This window comes from Diabrotica virgifera, chromosome 8, assembly GCF_917563875.1.
Source record: "Diabrotica virgifera virgifera chromosome 8, PGI_DIABVI_V3a".
Classification (NCBI taxonomy): Eukaryota; Metazoa; Arthropoda; class Insecta; order Coleoptera; family Chrysomelidae; genus Diabrotica; species Diabrotica virgifera.
In genome coordinates, this window is record NC_065450.1 from 122,133,186 (window position 1) to 122,146,854 (window position 13,669).

Genomic DNA, 13,669 nt, shown 5'->3' on the forward strand with positions numbered 1-13,669 from the left:
ATGTTGCCGAATCATAAATTAAATAGGTAGTATCTATCTATTTTCATTTTTCTAATTCTTAATGCAGTGTACATAAAATTTGTTTCACGTAAATATTTCACAGTACGACATATTTCTTTATAGAAAAGAAAGTTGTTACCCGAAAATCTAATATCCAGCTTTTCTGGGAAATTCCAATTCCGATTCTAATCTCTTCCATATTTATAATTCCATTTTATAATTCCATAAATAGCTACTTTTACCTTAATATTTTTGTTTGTTTATATTCTCTGGCTAATTCCAATTCCGATTCTAATCTCTTCTTAACGATTCCATGAATAGGTACTTTTACCTTAATCTTTTTGTTTGTTTATATTTTCTCTTGTAAATTGTGCTAATGGGCTAATGCTTGGTTGCACCAACAAATATTAAGCTTAAGACGTAATTTAAGCTCAGCTTACTAAATATAAGCGTTACACCATTGAGTCTGAGATTAATTTTCAGCTTGTCACTATGGATTGCCATGTAGATTGGATCGATAAAAATCGAAAATTATGGTGCAAAATAAGTTAGACTTAAAGCAGCCCTATCCAGAAGCAGAGCTGGGCTAAGCTGGAGCTTAAGATTTGTTGGTGCAACCAGGCATAAATGTTGTATAAATTCTTGAAAGTTTATTAGTTCCTGCATCAGTCATTTCAAGCTTGTCAGTTCGTCGATTTCAAGATCAAATTTTGTTTGTCATAACATCCAAAATAATGGAATCAACGATAAGTGTCAGTCAAAAGGGCAAACCTTTACTATCAATTGATGGTTTTACATTCGGTTTTCAAAAAATGAAGGCCAAAGATACTGTAAAACGGTGGACATGCACTAAAAAAATCTGCAAAGCCTTTGTGAAAACACAGGGATGTGAAAAAAGGATGAAGTTTGGGATGAACACTATTCATCCTTACAAAGAACCACAAACCCATGCGAAAGTTTTCATTCCAAGTATGATTCTTCTTTCTACTGCCCTCATCCTAACATTAATAATTTAATTGATATAATTTTACAATTTCAAATAAATACCTACATTAAAATGAATTCTGTTTCGACCCAAAATAAATTGTTGCGGAAAGTACAGCAAAAATAAATTTTCTAAATGAAAAAATTTTAGAATTAAGAGAATGTAAAATAAATAGATTAGAATTTGTCAAAGTAGTATCATATAAAGTTAGGAAAAATATTTTATAATTTTATATTTCTATACACATTGTAATATTTTCCAAATAAGTTTTTTGTGATGTTATTTTTAATAAATCTATAAAATACTGATTATGTTTTTGTATTTTTTGTTAAATTATTACTAACCAAAAATAATGGTTATTATAAAATATATTATAATGGTTATAAAACTAATTGCATATGTATAAGTTAGTTGAAATTTATAAATACCGCCTAGTGTCAATAATGTTTAATACATAAAGGTTGAAACTAAAATAACAAAATACCAATTTTGCCAAAAACTTAAAAAAGGACGAAGATGTGGCAACGTCTCACCTTCACATAAAGATTAGAAGCTTGTAATTTATTTAATGCTTGGGAGGCAATTCGTATGTGACCATTTTAGCGACAGGTAAGAAACCCTTTTTCAGGAGGCATTTCATATGCGGCCCATTCACTGTAGTAATAATAATATACTTTGTGATTATTGCATGCGTTAATAATACTTTACTTACTTTAGCTATTGGATTTTCAACTATCTCATCAGCCATATTCGTAATCGGAGCCTCTAAGAAAACGCCTGCAGGTTCTTTGATTTTTGAGTGCAAATTAAATATAGTATGTGTTACTAAACTAGTACCTAAGGAATGGCCCCAAACAAATATACTGCCTTTTGTTTTGTTAGCAACCCATTTATAAATAAACTCACAGTCTTTAACGAGCTTCGTTTCTGATGGGGTTTCATTCGTAGAGTCTGCAAATCCTACAACAAAACTAATTTTATTTTCCAAAATTATATGATGCATAGATGTTATAAAGTATAAAGTATAGTCAACTCCCGAGCGGATTATCCGCGACTCTGTAGAAGCTCTTTTTATAGTACGAGATCCGAATATAGGTCGATCTGTACCCATCTGCTTGCCGGATGAAACATTTTTTTTTATGAAATTTCATACATAGACAAATATTTCTAGCATGGATTGCCTATCAAAATCGTATCATAGCGATCCTTAAAGGGGGCGTAGGGGTTGAAATCAATATTTTTTTAAGCTCCATTTAATTTACAATCTGTTATCACTCGTAACAATAAGTAAATTTTATGACAATTATTAGAAGAACAAATGACATATAGGAATTCTCTCCAGTGAGAGGCTTCCTTTAACATATAATTAAAAAACAAAATTAATAATGTTAATTAATTTTATTTAAATCTGTTTAATAAGTCTGTAGGCTTAAAACGCTTTAGTCGACGCACTTTATCGTTGACATTAAACAGTTCGCGCACTAAGTGATTAGAATGAGCACTAGTTTTGTTTTTGTATTTTTCACTGTACTTTGTGACTTCAGTTTTTATGGATTGAACTTGGAGGTCTCTTTCTATTATGTTGTTCGAAACATACCACGGAGCATTGGCTATAATTCGAAGAACTTTGTTCTGGAATCTTTGTAGGATTTCTAGGTTTGAATTGCTAGCAGTTTAATTAATTAACAATTACCATAATTGAATTCCATACGTCCATATTGGCTTCAGTACGGCTTTATATATTAAGAGCTTATTTGTGCGATTTAATTGTGATTTTCTGCCAATAAGCCAGTAAAGTTGTCTTAGTTTGAGACCCAATTGTTTTTGTTTTGTAAATATATGTGTTCTCCATGTTAATCTTCTGTCAAGATGTAAACCTAAATATTTGACCTCATTTCTCTGAGTAATTAATTGATTATTTAATAACACTGCTGGACATATACCTCTTCTTAGTGTAAAGGTAACATGGATTGATTTGGTCTCATTAACTCGAATTTTACATTTTTTTAACCATGCTTGGATATTATTAAGGCTGGCTTGTAAGTTTCTTGAGGCAGTTACTGGATCATGATGTGAGGCGATTATTGCAGTGTCATCTACGAAGGTTGCTGTTATTGTAGTTCTTGAAGTTGGTAGATCTGCAGTAAAAAGCTGGTACAGCATTGGTCCTAACACGCTGCCTTGCGGTACTCCTGATTTTATTTGGTATAATTCTGAATATTGTGAATGGTATTTAACTGAAAAGAATCTGTCAGATAAGTAAGACTTTAGAAGTTCATAATACGGATGAGGCAATAGGTTTTTTAGTTTATAGAGTAGACCTTTGTGCCAGAATTTATCGAACGCTTGGCTTATGTCAAGAAACGCTGCTGAGCAATATCGCTTATTTTCAAAGTCGTTGCTGATATGTTTTACTAATCTATGGACTTGCTCTATGGTTCCATGTTCTTGTCTAAACCCAAACTGATGTTCTGGTATGAGATTTTGCTATCTAGTATTGGCTTGATACTTTTCATTATTAATTTTTCCAGCACTTTGGAAAGCACAGGCAGTAAACTTATTGGCCTATATGATGTTAATTCCTCTAGTTTTTTCCTGGTTTTGGGATCATAATTATAACTGCCATTTTCAGTTGTTGCGGAAAATAATTTAATCTTATTATTGCATTAAAAATTTGTAATATTGCCGTTATTCCTTTCTTTGTTAATTTTTGTAGTATCCTACCCGTTATCAGATCATAACCAGGAGCTTTTCTAGGATTAATTTCTTTCATTATTACATCCTTAACTTCATTGTACTTAAATAATTTCGGTATGGGCAGCTCCATTTGGTAAGGTTCATAATCAATATTTTAATCACATTTTTTTTGAAAGTATGGTAAAATTATTTTATTTTTAAATTATATAGGCATATTCAGTACAATTCATAGATTATTCAAGAAAAAACTCAAAGAAAAATATTGAAACATAAGCCAAGGGTGGCAAATTATTAAATACACCTCAAAAAAAATGGATTTTGCGGTGGACTCATGAGAACTTATCATTGGATAATGGTAAAGAAAAAATTCAAAAAGATTTTGTTAGCCTATCAGTTTCTCTAGGTAAAACTGGTAAGTTTTTTTAGTTTTATCAAATTTTGGCTTTTTGATATCACTTAGAAATCAAAACAACGGATTTTGTTTTGCAAAAAAGGGTGAAAATCAACATATTTATTATAGTTAAACAAAAAATTAGCATAAAACAAAAAGCATTTGGACAGCGTTACCTCAAAGAACTTCTAGATGAAATATATACAAAATTCCAGCTGGATTGGTCAAGTAGTTTTTGAGTTACAATGTCTAAAGGGTTTGAAAAAGCAGTTTTGAGAAAAACGCGTTGAAAGTATTGGTCCGTTCTTTAACGGTAAAATATTGCAAAACCTCTAAATTTTAAAGAACCGCTTGGATTGACATGAAATTTGGCATACACATAGCTAACAACTCAAAGAAAAAAAGTGATATTGTGCCGATATGTGCTTTTGCCCCGGGGGTGGTTTTTACCCCCTCTTGGTGGTGAAAAAATATTCGTCCAAAGTAAGTCCGGAAATGGATAAACTGACTAATTCTAAGTACAGTCGGAAAAATGAAAGAATACCCATGAACGAACATATAAAACACGCTGTATTTTCCTTTCACCGTGTTATAAAGAAAATTGTCCAGTGCAAGTACATGTACCAATAATTATTACATGTACTTGCGCTGGCCAATTTTTTGTGTGACACGGTGACAGGAAAATACAGCGTGTTTTATATGTTCGTTCATGGGTATTCTTTCATTTTTTCAACTGTAGTTTTTGTTCTATAGAGTTTTTCACTAAGTCAATATTTTTCGAGTTATTTGCCTACTTGCCAGTAAATATGTTCATTTTTTCAACAAGATAACCACGCTTTTAGACGTTTTTTTGCAAATAAGTCAAATAGTAAGTATTTTGTCGAAAAAATATTCTTAACAAAAATATAGCCTGTAAAAATTTTTAAAAAAAGGTGTATATATCATCTCTGTATACCTAGTAGAAGCAGAGTTATAGCTAATTAAAAATAGGTTCATATTTATAAAATTCCAAATGGAATACTTTAACGTGAAATAACCAAAAATGAAGCACATTTCGGGGAAAACTTATTACAACTTATTTAAAGTGTTTAAAAAAAGCTTCATTTTTGTTTTATAAAATAATTTCTAGCATTGAAAGGAAACAAGTTACGCTCAAAATAAAGTTAGTCCCTTTGTTTTTGGTAAAAAAAATTGGGAAAATCACCCCCTAATTAGTATCTCAAATGAACTTAATCTTGTTCTGAAGCTATTTCCTTGTGGCATTTTCATGAACTTAATCGTTACGACTTCACAAGTTTCTTGACTCGTGTATGTATTGTTTATATGATCTGTAAGTTTCATCGGTTCAAAGTCCTTATTTTTGAAAAGGCTATAGTTAAAAGGGGTTGAACGAGTCACTGATCACGAATGTACGCAAATTTAGAAACACCAAATCTTAATCAATTTTTGTCTAACAGAAAAACAAAAAAATACATGATATTCAAAAAAGCAATGCCGACTTTTTTTGTTTTTCGAGATTTTTGGTATCTCTAACAAAGTTATTTTGAAAAAAATCTTATTTTTCAAAATTAAAATTTTTAAAAATTTCACTTTAAAACCAAAATTTTTCAAAAATAAGCACTTTGAATCGATGAAACTTACAGATCATATAAACACAACATAATTAAAATAATTTGTGGAGCGGTAACGATTTATTTCATTTAAGCTGCTAATTAGGGGGTGGTCCTCCCGATTTTTTTTTGCCAAAACAAAAGGGACCAACTTTATTTTGAGCGTAACTTGCTTAAATTTAATGATAAAAACTTTTTATAAAAACATAAATAAAGCACTTTTTAAACACTTTAAAAAAGTTATAATGGATTTTCCCCAAAAAGTGCTTAATTTTTTGGATATTTTACTTCGAAGTATTCTATTTGAAATTTGGTGAATATGAATCTATTTTTCATTGGTTATAATTATAGTTTTAAGAGGTCTAGATACCTAACGCGTACACCATTTTTTTACTTTTTTACAGGCCATATTTTTGCTAAGAACGTTTATTTCGACAAAATATTTACTTTTTAAGTTATTTGCGAAATACCGTCAAAAATGCAGATATTTTGTTAAAAAATGAACATATTCACTCGCAAATAACTCGAAAAGTGTTGACTTAGCGAAAAAGCTCTATAGAACAATAGTTACTTAAAATTAGTCAGTTCATCTATATCCTGACTTATTCTGGACTTATATTTTTTCACTCCCAAGAGGGGGTGAAAGTCACCCCCGGGGCAAAAGCACACATCGGCACAATATCACTTTTTTTTTGACATGTAAGCCATGCGTATGCCAAATTTCATGGCAATCCAAGCGGTTCTTTAAAATTTAGAGCAAAAACCGTGAAAGAATGTACTATATTGTCAACTCTTATTTTCAATTTCTTTTTTGTCTGTCAAATCCTAAAATGATGTACACCGGAATGTGTTCTTGAATCACGGAACAATTTACAAAAGAAAATGAAAACCACTCCACCCCACAGATAACCAGGATTTAACTGTATATTTTACGAATTTGCGACTGTTTTAGATTATCCCTAGACACCCGATGTCCAGTGGTCCATTTTATATCCTTTGGCCAATGGTCCTTTTTTTGCAGTACTAATAAGAAGTTATCATCAAATCCTTTTGTACGTAACCAACTCGTGTATATCGTCTATTCTTCTTCGCAACTCGTTCACATAATCGTCACCAGCCACATCTTCTCCAGGTCGGCTTCCAAACTCTAGCTCACAGGGTAGACGCATCTCGCGTCCAAATAGGAGTTTTGCTGGTTTTTGGCCCGTTGATTCATTAACAGCGGATCTAGAGACCATTGCGAAGAACCGAAGGTATTGGTTTGATATAATTCATGTGCACTGCACATTTTACCCGGAAATTTTTGTTTGCCTAGCAGTTTTACCTTTTTTGCTAAACGTTAAAGACAGTCCATGTTAAAAAGAGTATGAAAAGATTTAGATTTTTGAAGCATATTTTTATTTTATGGTTACCTGCAAAATATTTGATACAACCAGATTAGTTATTACCCAGAATTTATGATGGTTCTAATCAGTAACGTCTGAAAGATTATCATAAGCGTTATTGAATCCATCATAGTCTGTTATTGGGTTTTTGACCATTCGCAGAAACTGATACCTTACTTTAGCAATATTCTCAAACCGGTTGAAATAGAATAGAATATAATTATGCTTTATTGTCATGAAAAATTTAACAATTTTATAGACAAAGCTTATAAGAATCATAAATAAGAACAATAACAAATAACAAATACAATTTACTAAAATGATATAAATCGTCTATATAAATAAAAATAATGAAGAGAAACAAAAAAAAAGAGTAACAATAAAAAAAATTTCAAATTGCATAATCTACCTTAAGAAATTTAATAAGTTAAGTTAAGCTGCTGCATATGACACTCAAATATAGATTAAGATTATACTTATAAATAAGAATACTGTACTTTCTTAGTTATTGGTTAAGAAACTCTGCTGTTGAATAATATGGTCTTTCAGATAAATAGGCTTTAGTCATTTTACGGAACTTGGGGAAAGATGTTGCAGATTTAAGTTGTAGAGGGAGATCATTGTAAAGTTTTTTTGCAGAATATAATATAGATTTCTTTACTAACTCACTGGACGGGATCGGTAAATAGATGTCAAAGGTAGAATTTCTGGTGGAATAGTCATGTCTAGGTCTTGCTGGAAAGACATGTAGATGTTTAAGAATTAAGCAAACAGTTTCTAAAATATATAAAGAAGGTAGTGTTAAAATCCTGTAATCTTTGAAGTAGCTTCTGCAATGTGTTGTTCTTCTGAGGCCAAACAGATATCTTATTGCTCTTTTTTGTAATTTAAAAATAACATCACATTGGGCAGCCGTACCAGAACCCCAAAAAGGGAGACCATATCGAGGATGTGACTCGAACAAAAAAAAATATGTTATTTTGGAAGAGGCTAAATTCATTTCCTTCGAAACAAATCTTATTGCAAAGCAAGCTGAGGATAGTTTCTTGCTTAACACATCAATATGAAGGGACTATTTCAGATTGCTATCTAAAAAAAATACCAAGAAACTTTACAGAATCTACGATACTGATCTGGCTGTTATGAAGAGGTCAGGGTTGAAGAGCTCCTTTATAGGACAATGCTACTGTTTTATCTACGTTAAAAGAGAGTAAATTTGAATCAAACCAGGATTTTATTGTAAGTAGATCAGAAGTTATAGTAGCATGAAGAGTTGCGATATTTGAGTTGCTGCAAGTGATACTGGTATCATCAGCAAAAAGAAAAAATTTCCATCGATTTTAAGCTAGTGATGTCACTAATAAAGATAAGGAAAAGTAGAGGACATAATACTAAACCTTGTGGTACCCCACAGACAACATTTTTGAGACTAGAGTCTGTATCATTTGCTCTAACCAGTTGTTTCCTATTATCCAAGTAAGATTGAAACCAGTTCGAAGAAATACCTCGAATTTCGTAGAAATCTAGTTTTTTTTATCAAAATGTGATTCACACAATCAAAAGCTTTGGCATAATCACAAAAAACAGTGGCAGTGTGCAGATTATTGTTTAATGCTTGATAAACCTCATGTAGTACAGAAAACATGGCATCTGTGGTAGATTTATTATTTAAAAAGCCGAACTGATTTTGTGATAAAATTTTGTTATCAACGAGAAGGGGCATAAGTCGGGCTTTTATGAGTCTCTCAATAATTTTGGAGAGTACCGGTAGTAATGCAATAGGTCTATAATTGCAGGCATTTGATTTTTCACCACCCTTATGAAGAGGAATAATGATGGCCGTCTTTAGACACTCTGGAAATTTACCTTTCTCAAAAGAATCATTAATTAGAGAGATGAGGACTCCCAATACACTGTCTGGGAAGTTTGAGAAAATTTTTATGGATAGTCCATCGGTACTACAGGAAGATTTGCTTTTGATACTATTGATTGTCTGAATCAGTTCAGATTCATCAACCGGTCTTATAAAGAATGAATTCGAGACCTTTCCTGAATTAGGGAGATAGGAAATGGGATCTTGTTGTGACACAATAGTTGATGTTACATTTTTACTCACACTAACAAAGTATTCATTTAGATTTTCTGGGTCTGGAAGGGAAAATGTTTGAGCAGTTTGAGTTTTATTACGAAGATCGTTTATTATGGACCAAGTTTCTTTTGCAACACTTTTAGAGCTTCTCAGACGGTTTTGATAGTACAATTTTTAGCTGATTTTATAAGTTTTAAACAGATTGCCCTGTACTTGGTGATATATTCAGTAACAGAGACGTTGGTAGTAAATTTCTTGATGTACAGTAGTGAACGCATATTTTTGGATGATATGCGGACACCTTTGGTAGTCCAGGGTTTGTGATGAATTTTTTTAATAATATAGTCCAGTTTGTCGTCATCTTTTGTTAACAAATCGTAAGTCTCCATAAAACCTAGCAAATTATCAGTAAGCTTTTTAGTAACTTGTGTTAAGGCCTCAAAGTTTTCTAGAGGTATTTGATTTCTTGATAGATTATTTATTTTTTTATCTAAATATCTTAAGCTAGGCGAATCACATAGTGTACAAAAAAATTTTAGATAGGAAAATTTTTGTTCCAATAAAGCTTTTGTGAACTACTTGTTTAGGCCCGTACACTTCATACATAAATTTCTCCGACAATCTCCATTACATCTTAAATTATTCAATTTATCCGAATCAGAAAAATGTGAAAGACAATTCTCACAGCTCTATGTCATGGTCAAAAATTTTATTGCAGTAATAAACAAGGTCGATGAAAGTAAACAAAAAGTAGAACGACTTATTAACTACTAGTAGCTCACAGCACTCCACAAATCAAAACAAACATGTAAACACAACAATTAGTAGTTGGCCGTGTTGCAAATCAAAACATACAAAACCTCACGCTACCAGAGTTACTGACTAACTGATAAAATTAATGGTACCCTAATAAGTTTGTCAGAGTAGTGTTTGTGATTGGAAAGAGTTTGTTTGTGTATTAACAGCGAAAATGGTGAGACATGTTTTAGATATAAATCAAATAATATTGAATTCGTACGTTTATTTACTACTGAAGAATCCAATGAATGCCCTTTGCGACCAGTTCAATCCATACGTAAACCAATGCGTGATGCATTGTGTATTAGTGAGATAAAACTCAAGCCTAGATACTTTGGGACATAATGTGTTACGGCATTGTTGTTCTCACTGTATATTTTATGTATAATTCTTAGCGTATGCTTACTACGGAGACCAAAGGATGGTATCCTAGCCTAGAGCATAATATCCTATCCTTCATATTCGTGAATTCTGGCATTCAAAATAATGCTTTTATTTTACATAGCGATCGATAATATCGTTTCGATCGTAAGGTAAAATAAATACATTATTTTAAATACGAGAATTCACGAATATGAAGATTACGATACCATGCTCTAGGCTAGGATACCATCCTTTGGTCTCCGTAGTAAGCAAACCCTTAGAAGCTTGTTGTTTATTCCTTTTTCTCTTAGAAGTTTCCATAGTTTCTGTTTTGGAACTCTATCGAATCCTCTTTCTAGGTTCCACGTATATTTTCTTTTTCTATTGCATCGCTTTTTGTGTTATCGGTTTTAATATAAATATTATATGATCCTCTGTCCTTCTGCCACTTTCAAATCCACTTTGTGCTTCGTCTAGTGTGTATTTTATCATTATTACTAATCGTCTGTTTATTATTTTTTCGAAGGGTTTATTATATCTACATGTACATAGCAACGTTCCTTGGTAGTTATTACATCATTTTCCCCTATCTCCTTTTTTGTAATTGAGTAGGGGAGAGTTGGACAAAACGGGATACCATTTTTGTTTATTTTATTACGAAAGAAATGGTAAAGAAATTATAATATTATTATTTTTTATAGGTATAACGTTTATTAAAGCCCACAAAAAATATATTCTTGGCTATTTTTAACGACTGAAAAATAGTAAAAAAAATATTTATTAAAGTCCTGCACATCCCGTTTTAGCACACCACGGTTGGATAAAACGGGATAGGTTCACAATATTTAATTTTTTAGATAAAATTATTTTAAAAGTATATTTAAGTAGATATAAGACTGCAAAGCAAAATTTACCTTTGAAATAACAATATCTTCAGTAGTCAGAAAATTAAAAATAGGCCTTTTTTATGTTTTATTGCAAAATGGGAAATAAGACCTTTTATTTAGGGCTAGGTACGTACATCAGAACAAAAGTCACATAAAAATATTTGTTTTTTCTGCAGTATGAGAACACGCTTTATTGCTATTTAAAAAATTAATAGGCCAACAAATAAATAGGTGGATAAAACGGGACATAAAAAATTGTATCCCATTTTATCCAACTTATACGTGTCCCGTTTTGTCCAACTCAGATATTTTTCAAAACAAAAATGGCTCCTGTCTAAACGTGAAAGTAAAATTAGATAGACTATACATTAGAATATTCGTTAATGAGTGCTTAATTCAATGTAATAGTCACTGCAATTATATGTTTAGATATGTAGGCAATTGATTCAATAAAATTGTGTTTTGACTAGGAAAGTTTCGGGGTAGTTCTGAATTGTTTTCATTATATATGTATTTTGGGCTGCTGAATCCGAATATGAGGTTTGTGGACAAAATTTCTTACAAGAACATTGAAAAAATCGCGAAAAAAGCGAAAAATTTCAGCTTTTTTCCGCTTTTTTGCTCAAATCTCGAAAACTATTAACTTTTAGTAAATGATCCGCTAACAAAAATTAAAGTACTTGAAATTATCTACAAATATCACTATTTACTTTTTTTTCAGATAAATTGTTCGGTCTAAAGTACAAGTTGAAAATTGTCAATTTTTAACGGTCTCGGCAAAACCCACTTTTTACATTCCAAAACTTTATTTTTTATTAGAATGCTCTCATTTGATAAATTTCTCCTAGTTTTCTGTACAAATAATAAATGTTAGTTCATAGGTATGGTACGTCTCTTGTGACAGCTTCCATGAGTCCATTCCGTCCTAAGTGGCCGGGAATGTCTCTGCTTTTCCCTTAGAGCCACAGAAGATCAGGCACAGATGAAGTCACAGTTTCAGTTGGTGTGAACATTTCCTTCGGATCTGTTATTTTGATTTCTGATAAACCTTGAGGTTTTGTCCTTTTAAAATGAATTAGTTGAACAGCTCCCTGACTTCCATAAACCTAAGGCGCGGGTTTCTTTTTTATCCGAGCAATGGATTGCTTAGGAGCTACTGCATGTTTTAGTGCAATACAAGAAATGCCACATATGACGTGAAAAGTGTGGTATTCGTTGATTTCATGTACGTTAAAATCAGCGTTATCGTACACCTGCTGTGTAAAGCACGGCAGGTCAATATTCTGCTGATCGCCTGCGAATGCTGACACTTCTAGGCGAACAGCTTCTGTATAGGATGAACAAAACCCCAAAGAGGAATCTACATCAACCTATTTTCTTAAGCCGTACTTTTTGTAGAGAAAACGGCCAACCCTGCAAGAAATGGTGAGGCCAACTATCTGGGCCTTACTGCCGCTACAAGACTTTGAGCAAGCGCGTTGCTTATCTGGAAGTGTCATCAATCGCAGGCGATCCGCAGAAAATTGACCAGCCGTGCTTTACACAACAGGTGTACGAAAACGCTGATTTTAACCCTTTCTATGACAGGCCTTAATTTGCATGTTGGTCCCTCAATCCCAAAGGTTTTTTCATGCTTTTTCATTGCCTTATATATACGTCGCATATAAATAAACAAATAAATAACCAAAACATGTTTTTTATTGAGTTTTTTTTTAACCAACTTAAACTTGAAAAAATGTAGCTAACTTAAAAAAAATAATGTAATGTAAATTAATATTAAAAGTTTTCTTTTGTGTGGTACTCCTCAAAACATGACACTACACAAAGGCCGACTCCGCATCTTGCACACATGTATCTCGATTCGCTTCTTTTTTTTCTGGTCTTTTCTGTGGCTACACACGCTTCACCTCCTAGCAGCTATCTATAAGCGTTGCCACCAGTGCTACAATATAGCATATATCTAAAATATGTGAACAAATATATACGGCAATGGGTCCGCATGACCTGTCTTAGGTGGAAACATTTTGAGGCTTTGGGAACCATAATCTAACATTTTCGGACATATTTCTACGGCATTGGGACACCAATGAGTCTAAAACTTTATAAGCAATGCATATTTTCGGCTTTGGTAAATTGAGACCATAACACCTTGAACGTATATATACGGCGGCTAGGAATACAGACCCACTTTTTCAAAAACATATATATGCAGCGTTGGGACAGAAAGGGTTAACGTACATAAAATCGACGGATACCACACTTTTTACGCCATGGGTGGTATTTTTTGTATTTCACCAAAACATGCAATAGCTCCTAACCAATCCATTCCTCGGCTAAAAACTAAACCCGCACCTGAGATTTATGGAAGTCAGAGAGCTGTTCAACTAATACATTTTGAAAGGACAAAACCTCAAGATTTATCAGAAATCAAGATCAAGATTTTATCAGAAATCAAGGGAATGTT

At 32.3% G+C, this 13,669-nt stretch overlaps 1 protein-coding gene across 1 annotated transcript in view; it reads right to left on the reverse strand.

The window, feature by feature from the left end:
- LOC126890768 (lysophosphatidylserine lipase ABHD12-like) overlaps nt 1–13,669 on the reverse strand; it is a 193,835-nt gene that overhangs the window by 28,896 nt on the left and 151,270 nt on the right. The window contains exon 4 of the mRNA XM_050659952.1: nt 1,698–1,945. Coding sequence (XP_050515909.1) covers nt 1,698–1,945 — 248 coding nt within the window. The remainder of the gene's footprint in view (nt 1–1,697; nt 1,946–13,669) is intronic.